The sequence below is a fragment of the Notolabrus celidotus genome, chromosome 2, assembly GCF_009762535.1.
Source record: "Notolabrus celidotus isolate fNotCel1 chromosome 2, fNotCel1.pri, whole genome shotgun sequence".
Lineage (NCBI taxonomy): Eukaryota > Metazoa > Chordata > Actinopteri > Labriformes > Labridae > Notolabrus > Notolabrus celidotus.
In genome coordinates, this window is record NC_048273.1 from 6,741,584 (window position 1) to 6,763,212 (window position 21,629).

General features: G+C 42.0%; 1 protein-coding gene across 3 annotated transcripts in view; it reads right to left on the minus strand.

The window, feature by feature from the left end:
• shroom2a (shroom family member 2a) overlaps positions 1-21,629 on the minus strand; it is a 65,590-nt gene that overhangs the window by 39,984 nt on the left and 3,977 nt on the right. For all 3 annotated transcript variants that reach the window (XM_034677583.1, XM_034677592.1, XM_034677601.1), the window contains one exon: positions 5,552-5,700. In XM_034677583.1, coding sequence (XP_034533474.1) covers positions 5,552-5,700 — 149 coding nt within the window. The remainder of the gene's footprint in view (positions 1-5,551; positions 5,701-21,629) is intronic.

Here is a 21,629-nt window from a genome sequence, read left to right on the forward strand (position 1 = left end):
TGTGAAACATGTGCACATACCCTGCTACCCTGGTTCTGCTCAAGGTTTCTGCATGTTAAAGGAAGTTTTTCCTTGCCGCTGTAACTTGCTAAATACTGCGAGGTGCAATGCTCATGATGGATTAAGATGAGATAAGACCGAGTCTTACACAGGACTTCCACCAGATGTGTGTCCGGTCAGTCTCTGATCCGCTGCGGTCCGGCTCCGTGCTCTCTCGTCCATCAACAGCCACCGGTTGCATTTTCAGAACACAAACAAACACTGAATCCAGGATTCTCCTCCTCCTCTCCTCATCCATGTTGTCCTTCTGGTCCTCTAAAAACCTCTGACCTGTTGACTCCAGGCCTGGCTCTGCTCATCGTGACGGTTTGTTGTTGTAGTTAAGTGAAATATGATCTGGTGATAACACAGAGTGTTTTATTCTGAAAATTAACCGGATGTTTTCATTTTGTTTTGGTGCCTGACTTCCTGTCCCGCTCCATCTGCTCTGTTGAGATTGATGCATCGTGCTCCGGCATCCGGCAAAAATAGAGGTCTTGCATGGACTCCGACCTGCAGGATCAGAGACGCAGCCAGAACACAACGGAGCGGATCCAGTGGGAGTCAACACATTGACTAGAATAGAAACCTATCAGATCCGGTGCCGTGACGGATCGGAGACGGACCGGACACAGATCTGGTGGAATTTGGCCGTCATCTTGGTGTTGGGTCTTAGTTAATAATTTAACATAGAGTACAGTCTAGACCTGCTATGATTGTAAAAGCGTCTTGAGATAACGTTTGTTGTGCTTTGGCGCTATACAAATAAAGATTGATTGATTGATTGATAGTCCAAGGGACCCTGCTTTAAAAAAAGTTAAAGCTGAATATTTATATTGAGGGTTTTTTCCTACACTGCATCTTTACAGTTTGAAACTTGAAGCTTCAGGAGACACAACTTAAATTTGTTCACGACAAGATTAGCAAAGAGATGAGACCTCAGCTTTGTCCACATGGGGCGCAAAAGTTGACACAAACAGAGGAGCTTTAAATGGGAGACAATGACATTTGAGACCTGTCTGTTGTAGCAACACATTTTGCAAGATATGACAACAGAGATATCTCTCTTTTCTGTATAATCTGTAGACAAATGCAGAAACAGTGTGGCTGATAGCTCTTTCCATTTGAAGAACCTGAAGCGGTAACGATCAAACTGAAATGAAAATTTGTTTTCTTTCTGCCTTTGGGCAGTCAGCTTTTTCTGCGAAAGCCACAACTCAGAGGAACACCTTACCGGAGGATATTAAGAACTGTGAATCTCTCAGCAGCTTCAAAACCAAACTGAAAAGTCTGCTAAAGGACACAACACTGCAATCACTGATTTGATACTTTTAACTTGATATACAGTATTGTTTGTTTGATTGTGTGTATGTTTGTTTGATTGTGTGTATGTGTGTGTGCATGCGTGCGTGCGTGCGTGCGTGCGTGCGTGCGTGCGTGCGTGCGTGCGTGCGTGCGTGCGTGCGTGCGTGCGTGCGTGCGTGCGTGCGTGCGTGCGTGCGTGCGCTTTAACAATGTGATGTTTTAATTGTGACCTGCCAAGGGACTGCAGATGTAAATTAGCTTTAAGCTAACTCTTGTACAATGCATCAAATGGTGACAGTTATGTTAAATATTGTACATGGTCCCTTTACAAATAAATCAAATTTAAAAAAAAAATTTTTTTTTAGCTATTTTCAAAGGGGAAAAAATCATCCTTGGTTAAATTACTACTTATTCCTTTTAGATTTTACCGCTGACGAAAAATAGGAATAGCACACTGGAATGCAGGCCGCTGCTCTCTGTTTATGTGGACGGATTATAGTGTTTGACTGTGTGCAGTAGTTAGTGCTTGCTGGTGTCAAACAAATTAAGAATAAGACATGCAATTTAACTTTAGCCAACACCCTGCTTTGTTTTCTATGATCTGATGTTTTACATTTTATGGAAATGACTCTAAAACTTTGCAGATTTCCTCATTTAACAGACTGAAGTGAAGCACAGTTTCTACAACAGCTCTGTCAGGACATGTGCAGAAAGATCGAGATGTTTCCCACAGATAACCACACCAGCCTGTTCTTTATATGACGTGTGACAGGCCTCTCCCCTTCCCCTCTTCCTATGACATTACACCAACAATCTCACATGAGTCACTGCATGCAAAATAAATCAGGCTCCTCCCTGGTGCCGTCTGTACAGAGACCACACCTGTGGACAGGAGCAGGTTCCGACAGCTTCCTGATCCTCGTTGCAGCTATCCAACCTTATCCCTGAGATAAAAAGAAAGGTGTTCCACTGCAGACACTTTACAAGCTTGGGCACAGATTGAGCTACAGTCAAACATTACAGTAATGCTTTATATGGATGCAGGTAGTGAGGAGGAATGCTGCACTTTGAATCACTTCCAGCAGCTTTACACAAAACGTCCAGATTGCAGACTTTGATAAAAAAAGAACAGGGAAGTTTTGAGCTCTTATAATAAACAACTATCACTCTGCTGTCTCCTGAACCAGACTTGTTATTGTGGCCTTGAAAATGAGTGACTGGAGAAGCTATGCGAGACGGGCAGAACAAACTCAATTCTTCAACATAGACGAGTAAAAGGAAGGAAGAGTCTCACGGGACTAAAAGCCAGGATACAATGCGATATGAACAATGAGCGGCATCCTTGTTAGGAAATGTCTTTCTCCATTTACAACTACAAACATACAGAAACGACAATACCCAGATCCTGTACTTATGCATCCTGCTCTTCTGTTAAACCAACTCAGAATCAAGGACCATTTCCTCTGGATTAAAAAGAAGGGAGAGAAATGATAGTAAAGAAACCAACCACTAACGTATGGTGAGTGGGGTCATGAAGTAAAGCTTGAGGATCTTAGCTGACATTTATTGACACTAAATACTAGGGGTGTAACGACACTGCATTTGACTTTCAGCATTTCAAAAACAATAACATTGAAAGGTTGTTTTCAATCAAATAGTTCTGACTTAAAGCTAGGGTTGGTAGTCTCGGAAAACTAGCAAGAATTTGAATGTAGCATTTCCTCAGAACTCCATCTAAACCCTCCCCTCGGAGCTCCTCCAAAACAACGCCCCCGCTCACATGCACTAGCGCCGCTGATTCTCGACCATATGATTGTGACTGATTCAAAACCAGTCCTCACTAAAACATTATCATAGTGAAAGTTAAAAACACAAACAAACATGGCTGCTGTTAGTACTCACAACTGTCATGCTAGCATTATCCAGTTGTACTGGTGACACGATATCAGGAGAAAAGTTATAACACATATATAATACTGTAACAGCTCTACTGTTTGTTAAACGTGTTCAGTGTAGATGTTCTTAATTCCTACAGTGTTGACGGTCAGTGAAGGCATCAGGAGAGGTGTAGAGTGTGTGAGCGGTAGAGAGGAGAGACAAGAGGAGAAGTTCTTCATTCATTCAAACATTGATTGTTGTTTTGTTGGTTGGCGTGATCACGGCTGACAGTGACCGGTTATTAAAGATCAATGTGTTCACCAATCGGCTCCTCATCCTTCTACTGTGTCCTGATGGACGCTACAATATATTTGTATGCATTTTCTGTAGGACTTACTAAATGTCATTAATTCTTTTGCTTGTCAGAGCCCCCGTGGTGAGAGCTTTTGAGACTCTGATCCGGACTACAGTCCTGAGCAAAGCACCTCATCGGGTCAGAGGGGACAGGCCCGAGGTCGAGCGAGAGGGGCAGTCAGCAGTCAGGGGAGCCAAAGGCAGGGGACGGGGACTCGGAGTTCACGCCGGGGAAATGTACGCGCAGGAGGCAGGCAGAACGGCAGGACAGGATTTGATTGGTTTAAAATTTTGGGACCCAGAAACAGTGATTGGTTGGTGTTTTCCCAGGTTTACTCCGGCTGTAGATAGCAGCTTTTTTTCACTCTTTTTGAAGAACACATTATGTATTGATTGCCATCAGGACATAAAGATCATTTTAACCAGTATGACAAAAAGTGTATCTAAATCTGATTACCAACCCCAGCTTTAATTTGTCCTTTCAATTTTGAGTAATATTGTGTGATTTACATAAGATAAGATAAGATAGTCCTTTACTCGTCCCACAACGGGGAGATTCAAGTGTCACAGTAGCAAAGTAGAAAAAATATGAAGCAAGAGCCTATAAAGTAACAATTATTAAAAAGCTATTAGCATATATGGTTACATATATATATATATATGGTTACATATTTGTTCTATTTATGTTTATATGTCTGTGTGTGTATGTGTTCCTGTTGGCGCCTCTTGGTCAGATCATGTTTGTAAATGAGAACTGGTTCTTAAACATTTTTACCTGGTAAAATAAAGGTCTAATATACATAATCTCTATTTTTTCTTAGTTAACTGTGTAGAATATTGCAATATATTGTAATATCGTGATATATCGTGATACTATCGTATTGTGACCCAAGTATCGTGATGCGTATTGTATCGTGAGGTTCTTGCCAATACTCACCCCTAATTTATAGTACACACAAAGTATGCGCTATAGAACAAAGAAGAAGTATGAGGGACATAAACCTCTTATGTGTAAGCTGCTTTAATTTTTACTGAAAATTGTGTGTTTATGTTGGACTCAGTCGCTTATTTACAGCTTTAAGTTGCATGAGTAAATCAAACAGACTGTCATAGACAGTAATGCCTCCTTGTTTCCAGATCCTATAATAGACCTGCCTGTGGAGAGTATAAAACAATGAGTGAGCCTCACAGCCGCGTCCTTGTGGAGAGATAAATGGTGAGAGGACTTCCTTGTACGGTCGGATTTGTTCAGGGATTACGTTATGATATGATACAATACAGAATGAAACGCAGACGGCAGAGAGACAATGGGAGCAGTGTTACACACACAACAAGGCCATTCGTAAGGAGACCTGCAGCTCTCACGCTGACGAATGACTCATCAGTTAAACAAGATACACATACTTAACAATACTTAAGAGTCAATAGGTCACACAGAGCGGCTTCTGACAGAAGGAGTGACAGTTAAGATTTATGTGTTCTTACGTTCTTTAACAGTCTGCTCTTTGGGGGGAAAGAAAGAGAAGAGTGCTGCAGAGAAAACAAACCATAAAGCCTTATCACCTCTGGCTGATAACAAAGTGCTCTGTGCCAAATAGTACCATACACACAGTATCTTCCTCTTCTTGGTCCCACCTGTACCTGCCTGCTCTCACAGAGTCATGATGTCACCTACAACCTCTTCCCTCTTCAGCGTGATCCTGAAAAAAACTGCCACAAGCCTGAACTGAGCGAAACCTGGCAAAACAGGACCATCCAGCTACCGAGAGCTCAACAGACACAGGCAGAGAGGAATCCCAGAGAGCGCAGGCCGGCCCACAGACAAACAGCTGCAGGGACCAGGATCCTCTATCTCCACTCCTCCGTTGCCTTGGCTCGGTGGAAATGTTACCATGGGGACTTTGATGCACTTGTGACAGCAGCAGATGCAGGAAGGGGCACGGGAGGGGAGGGGACCGAGGGATTGGTTACGTACCTTTTCACCACCAGGCTGAGGGTCTTGTGGGAGCCTTTCACCAGGCAGATCGCCTCCTGCCTGAAGCCGCTCAGGGGAATCTCGTTGATGTTGACAAGCTCGTCTCCCACCTGGAGACTCACAGCTGCGGCCTTGCTGCCCTCTTCGACCTGCGATAAACACAGCAGATGGAAAACTGAGAATGAAACAGGCTGGATTACAGAAACATTAGAGCCTTTCAGGAGAACAAATTCAATTCAGCTTGTTAGTAAAACAGCAGTCATGATAAGAGTGATGAATGTTTCCTGATATCTTCAACACTGATGACAATTTGTCTGAAGCAGCAGATATACACTACCAGTGAAAAGATTGGAAACACCTTCTCATTCAATGTTTTTTATTTATTTGAATTATTGGAAACACTGTAGATTAATACCAAAGACATCAAAACTATGAAAGAACATATATGGAATTATTACATTTTTAAAAAAGTGTTAAACAAAGCAGAATATGTTTTATATTTTAGATTCTGTAAAGTAGCCCCCTTTTTCCTTCATGACAGCTTTGCACACTCTTGGTAGTCTCTCAGTCCGCTTCATGAAGTGGTCTCCTGGACTGGTTTCTAATTAACATGAGCCTTGTCAAGAGTTCATTTGTAGAACGACTTGCCTTCTTAATGTGTTTGAGACCATCAGTTGTGTTGTTCAGAGGTAGGGTTAGCACACAATGGAGAGCCTTATTTGACTACTGTTGTAATCCAGATTATGGCAAAACCAGATTATTTCATAGTTTTGATGTCTTCAGTATTAATCTACAATGTTGAGAATAATTAGAATAGATAAAAACCATTGAATGAGAAGGTGTGTCCAAACTTTTGAGTGGTAGTGTGTTACTTTTCAAACTATTTCAAACCTGCTAAAGAAAGAGTTACAGTCTTAAGTCTGCTGTCTGTCACACATGATTTGATTGGAGCTGAGATGCCTTCATGAGTTTCACGGTTTTCTCACATCTTTTGTGGTTTTTGGCTCTGAAGGCGACTCCAAGACCAATTATGTCTGTTCGCCAATTACACCTCTTTTCTTTTCTCCTCTAAAACGTATTCTCTATTTTCCTTCCTTTAATAAGTGCTTGCTCTGGTACTATTTTTATTCCATGTCTTTCATACTTTATTGTTAAATGTGTATTTAATAATCACGCTTTAAATGAAGCCAACTCTCCAAAGACTTTGACACGTTTGTACCACGTTTGAACTGACAATAAACATCTTGAGTCTCTTAAGGCGTTTTTCAACTGGAGGAACTTTACCCCTGAACTACGTGCGTTTCAACCGGTGGACCCAGGATCTAAATTTAGTTCAGGGGTAGATAATCTCCCCCCTAAAAAGCCCCTGCTAGGGGGGTAGTACTTTTCAAAGGTCCCGGGACTTTCGGGGGGGCGGGGCCTGTTATGCTGAACGTATCTGATTGGTAGATTAACCGCAGTGTTTTTATTCCGCCCGCCGTCCACAATAACATCACACACATCTGTGATTCACTTGATTTCTCTTTCTTTCATTAGTTTTTATTTGTTCTATCTTTTTTGTATGTGTGTGTACTTTTCAAAAGAAGAAGCTGTGATTCTCTTGATTTAGCAGCTTGTATCAATAGTCTTCTCTCAGCCCTCCGCGAATGAGTCTCTCCTGGTGTTATGGTTTTTAAAGTGACCCTGTAAACTGGAGACCTTCAGCTTAATGTAACAGTGTTTGTTGAGTTTACACAGCTGTTGAAACACAGAGGGAGTTCCTGGGAATGCAAACTAGTTTAGTTTTTATTAAGATTTCAAAATATCCTCATCAGATATTTAATGATCGTCTAAAGACGTTTATGAGGGATGCATCCGGCTGAGAGTCTCCAGTTAACAGGGTCGCTGTTTAAACCAAAACACCGGCTGATCTCTGCCACGGCTTTTTGAGTTAAAATGGATTTTAAAGACGTGTTGAAACGTCTTTGCTACTCGTGCTTATCTCCTCTCACGTGTTGATTCAGTGAATCCATCTGTGATGAAATATAGCACCATCTAAAACATATTGTTTTCCAGCTCCTTCTCTGTCTCAGTGCTCTGAATCTTTGTTTTTGAAAGAGGCTTCCCTTCAATGTATAACTTTTTGTTATTAAGATAACACTTTGGCAGTGTTTTCTCAGAAAGCTTCCTCTAGTCACTAGAACAATAACACATTATGGGTCTGTATCTGACCAGAGGAGTCCTGCAGAAATGGATCGGATCTTGGTCAAAACTTTTGCACATGGTAAGTGTTTATAAAAGTTCCAGTGTGATACTAACACTGACTTCTTTTTCCACAGCTGTTAGCTCACAGCGCAGAGTTTACTTAAACCAGCTCCAAAAAGACAAAGCCAGCCTTTCTGTTCAAACAAGAGAAGGAGAAGACTTTCTATCAGTGGCATACGTGTGGATACTAGACATCTTTATGAATCTGAGCCACTGGGATGGGGGAGCTACCATGACATGTTTGTATCCATCAGGATGTTTATCCAACACTTCAGAATCTACAGTTTATACCTGGATGCCAAAATACTCCTTACAACCTTCAGGTTCCCTCCACAGTGTTGTGAAAGAGTCAGTAGCCTCACATGACCTGACTTTCGTGCCTCTCACTGCTTCTCGGTGCTTTAACACCTCCGATAAGAAAACTTCTGAAACTTACTGAAGGTTTAAAAGCAAATTGTGGTGCAGATTCTGATAATGTGACCTTATTTTACAGCTCATAGCTTCTCTTTAAAGTTACATTACTTGTCTTGTTTCTCTCTCTTACACACACACACACGCACACGCACACGCACAAACGCACACGCACGCACACGCACACACACGCATACGCACACACACACACACACACACACACACACACACACACCTTTAAAAGCCTTATTTTGTTGTTTTCATGTTGTGTGTGCCGATCGAGAAATTAGCTACTCAGACCATAGACTGTACAAATAATGGCCGTAGTATCCTTGATGTCATCCATCTGTTTCTGAAGCGCTGTTTTGAGGCCAATCGGCTGCGACAGCCATATTGGAAATGTTGAACTCAACATAACTGCTGTTGAGCGAGTGTGAGATAAAGAGACAGGCTTTGAGCCTCATAGCCAACAGCTACACTGTTCCTGCCTGTTAATCAAGTCAGCTGTAAACATATTTATTAATGCTGCAAAGATCGTCTTTTCTGAATGGGTGTGTATGTGGTTTCCGGTGTTCTAGTGGACGCTTGATGAAATGCAGTTTATAACACTTTAGCATGGGCTTCATATTTCAAAACTGGAGGTTGCCACTTGGTTTTGCTATGTGATGTTTTAGTTGTGACCTGTAAAGGAACTGCAGATGCAAATTAGCTTTAAAGGTGACATATCACGCTTTTTTCATCAATACATATTGGTCTAAGAGGTCCCCAAAACATGTCTTTAAAGTTTATGCTCAAAAAAACACTTTGAAATCAGATTTTGGCATGTCTGAAAAACCCTCTTCTTCAGCCCTCCTTAGAACAGTCTGTTTTCTCTCTGACCACGCCCCCTCAGGAAGTGGATGAGCCCTCGGCTCTCCAGCACGTTGATCTAATGTTTACATGTTGGCTGCATAGACACGGCTGCTCACAGACCCGCGTTACTTCAACACTCTGAATCTGATCCAGAATCTGATCCTGACGGAGAGGTGCCTGCAGCAGGACCTTTCTGAACCATTGGTCACAGATTTAGTGTTTCTTGCTGTTTTATTTGTCAGTATGTCGACGTGTGTCTTGGTACACAGCTATGAACATGTAGCTATGTGGCTATGCTAACTAGCACTAGCACTTTTCCATGAAAAATAAAAATCATCCACTAGATCTTCAAATCTGCAGACGTGGGGAGTAAAACCGACCTTTGTGTTTATTAAGACAGCCTACAACTAGCATGCCTCCCTCCTAAGCTCCTTGTTAGCACACATGTGTGCAGGGAATGAAAATCAGAGGAGGGGTTGAGTTGTATTTTATACAGTCTATGTGCTGAACAAGCTCCGAGCTCTGACCTCCGTTACAGACCGGATATTGCTGTGACGTAACAAAAACACGGAAGTCTGAAACGGCTGGTTTCAGCACACATTTACAGAAAGGTGGAGAAATCAAAACAGGGGCAGAATGGATTTTTTTCATTCTAGGGGGGTTTGTAGACATGCCAGGGACACATATTTCAGGTATAGAACTATTAAAAAGTTGATTTTGCATGATATGTCACCTTTAAGAAATCTTACAAAGAATTTAACAAATCTTTTTTTTGGTTTGGGAGATCTTCAGCACTCTGCTTTGTTTGGATATGATTAAGATCTTCATTCTTTGTGTCATTGTAGTGGCTTTAGTCAGCTTGGACTTAATCATCACCAAAGCTGTGACCTCCTCTCTCACTGGCACGCAGATCACTTGTTGTGCAAGTATGACTAAATGTGATATATGGTGTTTTTGGATCATCAGATTGTGTTGTGTGAATATTGCGCCTACATGGAAAAGTGAATTAATGAAGTAAATAATAAACTGTAGTTTTAATTTATGTATGCTATCTTAATGGGAGTTGAGTTTTCTGAACCACGGGGACGCATCTACAAAGACAGATGTCAGAGGGATTAGAGCAAAATGCATCAAAGAGGTCCCAGTCCTGTTGACATTCTTAATGTGTTTTATAAGGTAACAGTGACAGCCTAAACACACTCTTTAACACAGTGAACAGCAGGTCTGACAGCTTTTAAACACAAGCATCAAAGACTATTAAAACACTTCAAAAGTGTACGTGTAAGCCGGTGGCACTGCATAAAAACCATAGACTGTATAAAATGTGGACGTAGTGTCCGTGATGTCACCCATCTGTTTCTGAAGAGCTGTTTTGAAGCCAATCGTCAGCGGGAGCCATAATCAGGGTTCCCACTCTTTTCCAAAGATAATTTTCCAGGACATTTCCAGTGAAGTTTTGAACTCTCTCAGAGATTTAAAAAAGTTTGAACTGTCTTCCTGCGTGGCGATGTCTACATTGTGCAGTTTCTGTGCAGCTGTGTCGCTCTTTTTGTTCCTATGTTTTCACTACTGAGAGTCTGCACTCCTACTAGCTACAGTACGGTAATTGAGCTCTCAGCCTGCAGGAAAAGTTGTGAGGCACAGACCCCCAAACTCTCTGCCCGACTCCGCTGCTCACTCTATAAGACTCTTTGAATCAAGAGAGCACTCCACAAGGTTAATTTACCATAAAACATAAACAATAGACCCTCTTTTTCTATAAATGTCTGATTTTGACCAAGTGAGGGAGAAAAGATGTCAAACAAGTCGCGCATCCGGAGCGGCCTGTGTCGCTGTCTCTTCCAGCTCAGCTTGCACTCAGCTTTCAATGAATGTGGATGTGGTTTTTTTAACTGTGTTAGGTTGCACGCAGTCATGTTGGAACAGTTCTCCAGGACAATATGTGATTTTCCAGGACATTTTACTTTTTCTCCCATTTTCCAGGTCTTTTCCAGTACTGGAAAACTGGTCAACTGTTTTCCAGGTTTTCCAGGACACGTGGGAACCCTGATATTGCTAAAGAGGCAGGCTTTGAGCCTCCTAGCCAACAGTTACAGTGTTCCCACCTGTCAATCAAGTCAGCTGTGCCTCTCATTGGAAAACTTGTAATCTCAATATATTTGAAATTGCCACGTTAGAAAAAATTCACCCCCTGTACAGTGTGTGCCGATTAAGAAATGAGCTATCCAGACTACACTGGTCTTTTGAACCAGACTGTAAACATGTTTATTTCTGCTGTAAACATCGTCTTCTTTGAATTGATCCTCGATGAACTGCAGTTTTTAGCACTTCTGCATTTAGACTCATATTTTTAGAATGGAAGTTGCTGCTTGGTAAAAACGAACTGCATTGTGCTTGTTTGAGGGCAGACAGCTGGAATAACACATCCGTCAAAGGGAAGCACACACTGTACAGAAACTGCTAGTGTTGGTATATCTCAGGAAAAAGACCCGCTGAGTATGAACACGTAAGATAATAAACTGACAGAACCGCAGCTTAGAAGAAGGTCTCTGCAGTGTCAGATACAGGGAGTGTTAAGGTCAGCGCTGTCCTCACGCTGACACGGAGTCCGATATGAGCAGAGCAGGACAGAGCAGCTCAGTCAGGAGGGAGAAGTTGCCTGGCAGTTGGCACATTAACACACAAAAAGCTCTGCAGCTGATTATCAGTTCTCAGCCTGAGAGAGGGGGCTGCATGACTTAACCTCAGAGGTATGTGTACATTTACAGACCATTACGTGTTATACGGCCTTTATCCTCTAGAGTCCAGATAGCTCCAATCAAAGCCCCTTTTCATTTTTCTATAATAACGATGTGAAGGCAGAGCTGAGCTGAGTGGAGTGGACTGAGGGTTTTCATGATGGCTGGCTGGATTCCTGAAATCCTCCTGATATGGTCATGTATTTTGTAGAGAAACTGAATCACTGGACGATGCCTCTGTGGAGGGTTTAAGACAGACACTAGCTGCAGAGTTTGACTGAAGCTGGAGAATCATGTTACATGTTTTAATACGTTTAACTAGGTAGACAAATGGACGTCATAATGAGGCTTCAGTTTGTCTTTCAGAAGAGTTTATTACTGATTAAGGGGAAAGAAAGAGTAAGCTTTCATTATCTCTGCGTGTGGCACGAAGCACCAGAGCCTCTGGGTCCTACTGTAGGCGAGAGAGTAGAAGATTGTGTATTAAATAAAGGCTGTTTTTATTTGGGGATGCATCAAAACTTGTTTTATGTTTGATATTTGAGGAAGCAGGACTGTGTGTATATAATGTAAGTTAAAGTTTACTACAGTGTTTGTGTGTTTGAGGCATAGACTGTATATTAAATGGACGTAGTATCTGTGACATCACCTATCTGTTTGTGAAGTTTTGAAGCGGATCGTCAGCGGGTGCCATATTGGAAATGCTGAACTCAACCTAACTTCTGTCGAGCTAGTGTGAGGTAAAGAGGCGGCCTGTCTTGCTGTCTGTCAATCAAGTCAGCTGTGCCTCTCATAATGGAAACCTTGCATTCTTAATATCTTTGAAACTGCTGCGTTATGAAAGTTCACCCCGTACACTGTGTGCCGATCGAGAATCAAGTGGACACTCAAGGAACTGCAGTTTTTAACACTTCCGCATTGGCTTCAATTCTCGCGACCGGATGTTGCTGCTTGTATTCGACTTAAAGCTAGGATTGGTAGTCTCTGAAAACTAGCATGAATTTGAATGTAGCATTTCCTCAGGACTCCGTCTAACCCCTCCCCCTCTCCCCTCAGAGCTCCTCCAAAACGACGCCCCCGCTCACATGCACGAGCGCCTCTGATTTGCGACCATGTGATGGTGACTGATTCAAAACCGGTCCTCACCACAACATTATCATAGTGAAAGTTAAAAACACAAACAAACATGGCTGCTGTTAGCACTCACAACTGTCATGCTAGCATTATCCAGTTGTACTGGTGACACGATATCAGGAGAAAAGTTATAACACATATACTGTAACAGCTCTACTGTTTGTTAAATGTGTTCAGTGTAGATGTTCTTAATTCCTACAGTGTTGACAGTCAGTGAAGGCATCAGGAGAGGTGTAGAGTGTGTGAGTGGGAGAGAGGAGAGACAAGAGGAGAAGTTCTTCATTCATTCAAACATTGATTGTTGTTTTGTTGGTTGGCGTGATCACGGCCGACAGTGACCGGTTATTAAAGCTCAACGTGTTCACCAATCGACTCGTCATCACTACAGCGTCCGGACAGACGCTACAATTCATCTACATTTTCTGTAGGACTTACTAAATGTCATTAATTCTTTTGCTTGTCAGAGCCCCCGTGGTGAGAGCTTTTTAGACTCTGATTCGGACTACAGTCCTGAGCAAAGACCCTCATCGGGTCAGAGGGGACAGGCCCGAGGTGGAGCGAGAGGGGCAGTAAATAGAGGCAGGGGACGGGGAGTGAACGCCGGGGAAATGTACGCGCAGGAGGCGGGCTAAAAGGCAGGACAGGATTTGATTGGTTTAAAATTTTGGGACCCAAACACAGTGATTGGTTGGTGTTTTCACAGGTTTACTCCGGCTGTAGATAGCAGCTTTTTTTCACTCTTTTTTAAGAACACATTATGTATTGATTGCCATCAGGACATAAAGATCATTTTAACCAGTATGACAAAAAGTGTATCTAAATCTGACGACCAACCCCAGCTTTAAAAGGTACAGTGTGAAGAAATGGGAATATTTAGCTATAGCTATCAGACAGATTCTCAACTGAAGGACGGTGGCTCTTGAGGACAAGAAGCTCCTGTGATGAAGGAAAAGAAAGATCCTCCCTTTGTCAAGTTTTTGCCATCAAAACAACAACAACCACTCTTTTTGTCTTCCAAACAGTGCATTTCCTGCAGCCGCGCACTAGAAACAAAAACATGTGCAGTCACTAGTTAGTCCTTTCTTCTGCAACAGAAGCATGACGGTGCAAAATGATCCAACACCACAGAGAGTAATCATGTAGTTAAAACCATCAGCAAGAACATTTGGATCACTCGGTTACTTCAACAGCAGACTATTCAGACAGCTGAAAGCAAAGGGTGCTCATATCATATCTATCTATCTGGGTTTGAGACGTCAACAAGTTCAGTCCAAGAAATGTCTTAATTGTTTGTTTAAAACTGCTGAACTTTCTTTACATGGACACAAGTGATACCAGGGGATCTGAAGCTACACAATAGAGCTGCTTCTATTCCAAACATCCAAGCTGACTTCACAATAAGAGAGTATTTTAAGAGTGTAAATAAAAAGGGTGATAAGAAGCAGGAAAAGAGATTTATGTTGCTTTTCTAAACAAGTGTCACCTCTTCAGCTCAATCAGCATGAGCCGTAGCATGTCTTTTGTTTACCATCTTCCTCCAGGCTATAATCAGGCAGACTCCAGCCGTCCTGGATGCCGGAGTGTCCTCAGAAATAGCCTCATGTCTCTCTGAGGGACATGAGGGGAAGGATGTGGTGGTGATGTGGGTAAGGAATGTGTCTTTTCTGCTGACAGATGTGCCGAGCAGCGAGCTGACAGGGCACTGAACTCTGAACTGGTGTGTGGTTTTAAGGCTCTGCGTGCTCACATCACTGACAATGCTCATTGTTGCAGGTTGTCATTGCTACCTTTTTAGTCTTGCTTTTAACTGAGTTTCATTCATTCTTATAACAGTTTTATTTATTTATCTATTATCTAGTTCAAATTTTGGTCACTTTTAATTTATTTAATTTATTTATGTACTTGTTTATTTTATTTTTTAAGTATAGCATCTTATTTTCTTTTAATGGTTTAATATTTTATTTTATTTGTTGGTGGTTGGGGTTGGGATTAGGATCTTTTTCTTGATTTATTCTGTTTTAAATTCTTTTTATGTACAACACATGGTGTTACAATGTCATTATATGAAAAGCGCTTTATAAATAAAGTCTGATTGATTGATTGTTGTTTGACAAGAAACACAAAACTGGATCACTAAGCAGATGTTTAAAGCATCTGTCAGTCTGTCCATCGCTCTGCTTCAGCCTGATATATAGCAACTTTAAATTTAGCAAGAGGTTATTATGTCTTTAGGACTACAAGACTAATCAAGCTGAGGTTAATCTTAATAACTTTGGTGATTTCAAGAATAGAAAAGTATCTGACCATAGACACATTTCCCCTCTGATGAGCTTTAATCCTGTGCTATGAATCACCTTTGCTGCAGAGGTTGAGCAACAGTGAAACTGAACTTCAAGGTTTTAACACAAAGGATTTGATAATTATTAAAACCTGTTTCTCTGCAGGTGATGGATCGCAGCGTGTAAGAACAGAGTCTGTTTCTGGTTCTCTCAGAGCAAACAGTATTTACTTCCAAATTAAACGTGACCCTGGCAGAGGAAATGTGTACAAGGTGCTGCATGCCCAGCTGTGTTGTGTAAAACAGGATTATATAAGTTTATTGAGACTAAGGACGTTAAGTCTGAGAAGACCTCGAGCTTTACCTGAACTATGAGAGGAATGTCAGGAACTTTAATTAGATCCAGGATTTCTCCAGGACTTTTTTAAGCAACACTGTAAAACCTCTCATCAAACTGAGGCCCTTTTTGTTATCTGCCAGTTTCACTATGAGTGAGGGTGCACATATGATGATGCTTTAACGCACAGCAAGTTTTCTTTTAATGTAATCAAGTCTGAAAACCTTTGTCGAGGTGAGTTTTGTGTTTTTTGGAAAATTAAAGCTGGGGTTTAGATACACTTTTTGTTATACTGGTTAAAATGATCTTTATGTCCCGATGGCAATCAATACATAATGTGTTCTTAAAAAAGAGCCAAAAAAAGCTGCTATCTACAGCCGGAGTAAACCTGGGAAAACACCAACCAATCCCTGTTTTTGGGGTCCAAAATTTTAAACCAATCAAATTCCGTCCTGCTGTTCTGCCTCCTGCGCAGACATTTCCTGAGCATGCACTCCCCATCCCCTGCCTCTGCTCCCCCTGACTCTACTGACTGCCCCTCTCGCTCCACCTTGGGCCTGTCCCCTCTGACCCGATGAGGTGCTTTGCTCCGAATCAGAGTCTAAACAGCTCTCACCACGGGGGCTCTGACAAGCAAAAGAATTAATGACATTTAGTAAGTCCTACAGAAAATGTATATGTACTGTAACTTCTGTCCGGACGCTGTAGGGATGACGAGCCGATTCGTGAACACGTTGATCTTTAATAACCGGTCACTGTCGGCCGTGATCACGCCAACCAACAAAGCAATAATCAATGTTTGAATGAATGAAGAACTTCTCCTCTTGTCTCTCCTCTCTCCCGCTCACACACTCTACACCTCTCCTGATGCCTTCACTGACTGTCAACACTGTAGGAATTAAGAACATCTACACTGAACACATTTAACAAACAGTAGAGCTGTTACAGTATTATATATGTGTTATAACTTTTCTCCTGATATCGTGTCACCAGTACAACTGGATAATGCTAGCATGACAGTTGTGAGTGCTAACAGCAGCCATGTTTGTTTGTGTTTTTAACTTTCACTATGATAATGTTTTGGTGAGGACCGGTTTTGAATCAGTCACGATCATATGGTCGCAAATCAGTGGCGCTCATGCATGTGAGCGGGGGCGTTGTTTTGGAGGAGCTCCGAGGGGAGGGGGGAGGGGGTAGGGGTTAGTCGGAGTCCTGAGGAAATGCTACATTCAAATTCATGCTAGTTTTCCAAGACTACCAACCCCAGCTTTAACTGAATAATCAGAGATGGTATGAGACATGGACACAGTCTTAGAGATGCCATCCATTGGTTTGAAGCCCAAAGATGGCAATCGCCTCACTGAAGATGCTAACTCGCTAGGCCAGCAGCGCCCCATGTACAGAGGCTATAGTCCTCGTCGCCATTTCCTGCATGTCTTCCCCCGCTCTCTGCTCCCCTTGTTTCCTGTCTCTCGTCAGCTGTCCTGTCTAATAAAGGCATAACAGCCCAAAAATATAACTTAAAAAAAAAAACTGAAGCTAACTTTCCACCTTACACACAAACAAAGATACGGTGGAGATGAGGAAAAAAGCTACAACACATCCACCTGTCCTCATTGTGCCAAACATTATAAAAACAGATGAGTGACAAAAAAAAAAATCCTTGCCATACAGCTGTCATGAATAAAGAAACGAGCTCTAGAGACCTGAGTCAGGCTGTAAACATGTTCAATTAGTAATAATTGAGTTTTAAATATGGACGCTTAAAGGGTTTTCTGGGCTTTTACAGCCAGCCTCAAGTGGACGGTCGAGGAACTGCAGTTTTCTGCACTTCAACATTTAGCTTCATATTTTAGCACCAGAGATCGCCACTTGATGAAAAGCTACATTGGCTGTAGCTTAACTTTTTTTTTTTTTTTTACAAAGTTTAACGGCCAAATTCCACCAGATTGGATCTGATAGGTTTCTATTCTAGTCAATGTGTTAACTTCCACTGGATCCGCTCCGTTGCGTTCCGGCTGCGTCTCTGATCCAGCAGGTCTGAGCCCTCTGGATAAGTTAAACACCATTGTGACCAGAGTTAAGCTTCTGCCTTACTGTAGTCCTGCATGTTCAGACAGGACAGATATGTGTTGTTTTAAAAGCACACACATTAAACAGAACAGGTATGGTTAACTGAACATCTCAAAGATCGCAGAGATAAATAAGTAAGGTCATCAGGTAATACATATTAATAACACTAAAAACACACTGTGTCAGCCGTGTGTTCACAGAGAGACAGATGTGTGTTTGGAAAAAGGCCTCAAACTGCTTTTCCAGAGGTTTAAGATACACAGTGGACCCGTCACAAAGAACAACGTGGGCTTCTTATTTTGTTAGGAGGATTAGCACTTCCAACTTTATCTAGTTAACACGAATAATTCAACATCGCACCTTTGTAAATCAGCGACTATAATCTGAGAAGGGCTCCAAAAGAGCACAAATCACTAATCCTGACTTCACTTATCCCATCACGCCATTCCAGCGGGCTTCAGGCTGTCACAGATAATTCACTACATTTAGAAAATCAAACAAAGCTCCAACATTCCTCCTCTGCTCCTGGTACCACAGAGTCTACCGTGAAATGTTACCCAGCACAAAAATATGAGAGCGCAGGGAAAGGTCCAGGTGGGATCCAATAACACACGCTGAAGGAAAACTGAGCTCAGACACATTTCAAGACCAACATGTGTTTAGTCTATTCCATGACTAATTCACTTCATTAGATTACTGAAGTATTTCTTTAAAGAACCCGCCAGGAGGACTCTGCCAACGCTATTAAAGAATAACCATGAGGGTCGTTATTGTCCAGGTGAAAAGTTATAAGTTCTGAAGAATGAAGATCTCACCAGCAGATGCAAACAGGTCCACTTCTTTCGGTCCTTGGAGTAAGCATGTGGCGTTCAGGAACCAAGAACTGCAGTCCAACTGGGCAACGGTTCACCTCGCACTAGTTAGCAGTGTGGCCACAGTTTTTAATCTTCAAGCTTAAAGACTTAAAATGGTCAGAATTCTTCTCATTTGAATAAGCATGCTTGTAGAACCTACGATAGCTTGGGCGAATGTGGTCGCTCTCGGCTCATGCGGTGCCAAAGATTCAGAGTTTCGTCCACACGCGCTGGACTTTGGACTGAGTTTTGGACAAAACTGAGCAGAGACGCAGCTCCTGACAAACAGGTGCTGGTGTGGAACCAAGTCAAATTAACTCGCAAGGTCTCTTGTGGTAAATCATTACAAAGTCAACAGAGAAACGAGGCTACGGTGTGAGGTCAGAGCTGATTGTGAAGCACTGTGTTTAGGTACCCTCCCCCTCGTGGATCCTGTATGCATCAAAAAATGCTGTACAAGGATAACAGCTCTTAGTTCATCTCCAGTTTAATGATTCATTCTTTATCCTGGGATTTTTAAAACACACTCATAATGATAATAGTGTTATATAATGTATAAAGTAGAAAGGTAGTGGATGTAACTTGTAAAGTAAAACCTGCAATCATAATCTACAGCCAACAGAGGCGACTCTACTTGTTAGAGCAGTGGTTCTCAAAGTGGGGTCCTGGGACCACTGGGGGTCCGTGTACCATAGCGTGGAGGTCCGTGAAATATTTAAAATACATTTCTAATAAATTATAAAATTGTGCTGTGTCATTAAAAACAGCATATATACCATTGTTAGGATACCATTTGGTGGCTCAAAGGGATATGTGAGCCTTGCTACTGTTAGTTTTCTGAAAGCTTTTAAGATCAATGACTTGAAAAGTATAAATGCTGTCATGTTGAGTCCACAAGGAATGAAATGACCCTCTGTTTTAAAGTATACAAGTGGTATTCACATGATTCAAATTTAAGTGTTATGTATTTATCACTATGGAACAGGTCTGAAGTATTTACATTGATAAGTTTTACAATACAAATAGTTCCAAGGGCAACTAAGAGTGCAAATGGTAGTAAGCATGTGCTTAATCTATGTTACAATTATGAGGGGGTCCTTGGAAAATGTTCTCACCTGTAAGGGGTCCCTGGCTCCAAAAAGTTTGAGAACCCCTGTGTTAGAGGTGTGCATGGGAAGTGACCTGACTTCATTCTTGATTTAATACCTCAGTAAACCCTGATAATCCCAAGTTTTAAGTCCTCCTAAACACAGCATCAGGTTTAATTTTAAACCTCTAGTCCAATTTTGAGTCAAAAAGAAGACAAAGCAGGGTATACTTTGGGTTGTGGCTACCAGTGATTGACAAGCCGGTGCAATTACGACCTATAAATCAAGACACAGAGACTAACTTGGTCTTTGCACCCTCTGATTTAAATTTGGTCACTTCTGACCCAAAGGAGAAAAAAACCCAGAATGGTGACAAAGTCAAGATTTTGGAACCGCAGTCCACCAACCAATGCATGATCTTGCTATGGCTATGTCTGCTTGCTATATACAACCAAAGCGTAATAGCATGGACAAACACTGAGTAAAGAGCAAGTCTGAAATCACTCTGCCAGCAGGGAACCGTAAATGTCAGCAGGAAAGGAATTAGACTTCTGTAGAGTTGTGTATTTGTCATGTAAGCAGAGATATGTATGTCAGGTATGGGATGAATCAGCAGTCCTGTGTTCTCACTGGAAGATATCAAATAATCCTATGAAAGTCTGCTCTGACAAAGGCTGAAGAAAGGGATGGTTCATTATAACCAAGCGGCAACCTCAGGCCATGAGACTTGAAGCTAATGCGGAAGTGTTAAAGACTGCAGTTCCTCGAGTGTCCACTTGAGGCTGGCTCCGGAAGTACCAGAAACCACATACACACCCATTCAAAAAATCTTTGAAGCAGAAATAAACATGTTTACAGCCTGGTACAAAAATTGAGTGTCGTCTGAATAACTAATTTCTCTAACGGGTTGAATATTTTCACAACAGCAGTTTCGAAGACATTAAAGGTGACATATCATGCAAAATCGACTTTTTAATGGTTCTCTACCTCAAATATGTGTCCCTGTCTACAAACCTCCCGAAAATGAAAGAAATCCATTCCGCCCCTGTTCTGAGCTCCCCACCTTTCTGTAAATGTGTGTGAAACGAGCCGTTTCAGTTTTCAGTGTTTTTCATATGTCACAACGACATCTGGTCTGTAACTGAAGTCAGAGCTCAGAGCTTGTTCAGCCCATAGACTGTATAAAATACAACTCAACCCCTCCTCCGTTTTTCATTCCCTGCACACACGTGTGCTAACAAGGAGCTTAGGAGGGAGGCATGCTAGTTGTAGGCTGTCTTAATAAACACAAAGGTCGGTTTTACTCCCCACGTCTGCAGATTTGAAGATCTAGTGGATGATTTTTATTTTTCATGGAAAAGTGCTAGCGCTAGTTAGCATAGCCACATAGCTACATGTTCGTAGCTGTGTACCAAGACACACGTCGACATGCTGACAAATAAAACAACAAGAAACACAAAATCTGTGACCAATCGTTCAGAAAGGTCCTGCTGCAGGCGCCTCTCCGTCAGGATCAGATTCTGGATCAGATTCAGAGGGTTCAAGTAACGCGGGTCTGTGGGCAGCCATGTCTATGCAGCCAACATGTAAACATTAGATCAACGTGCTGGAGAGCCGAGCCCACATCCACTTCCTGAGGGGGCGTGGTCAGAGAGCTCATTCACATTTAAAGGCACAGACACAGAAAACAGCCTGTTCTGAGCAGGGCTGAAAAAGAGGGTTTTACAGGCAGACCAAAATCTGATTTCAAAGTGTTTTTTTGAGCAATAAACTTTAAAGACATGTTTTGGGCTCTTAGACCAATACATTACGATGAAAAAGAGCAGAATATGTCACCTTTAAGATTACGAGTTTTCCATTATGAGAGGAACAGCTGATTTAATTGACAGGTGGGAACACTGTAGCTGTTAGCGAGGAGGCTAAAGGCCCGCCTCTTTACCTCACACTAGCTCGACAGCAGTTATGGTTCAGTTCAGCATTTCTGATATGGCTGCCGCTGACGCTTGGCTTCAAAACAGCGTTTCAGAATCAGATGGGTGACATTACAGATACTACGTCTATTAATTGGG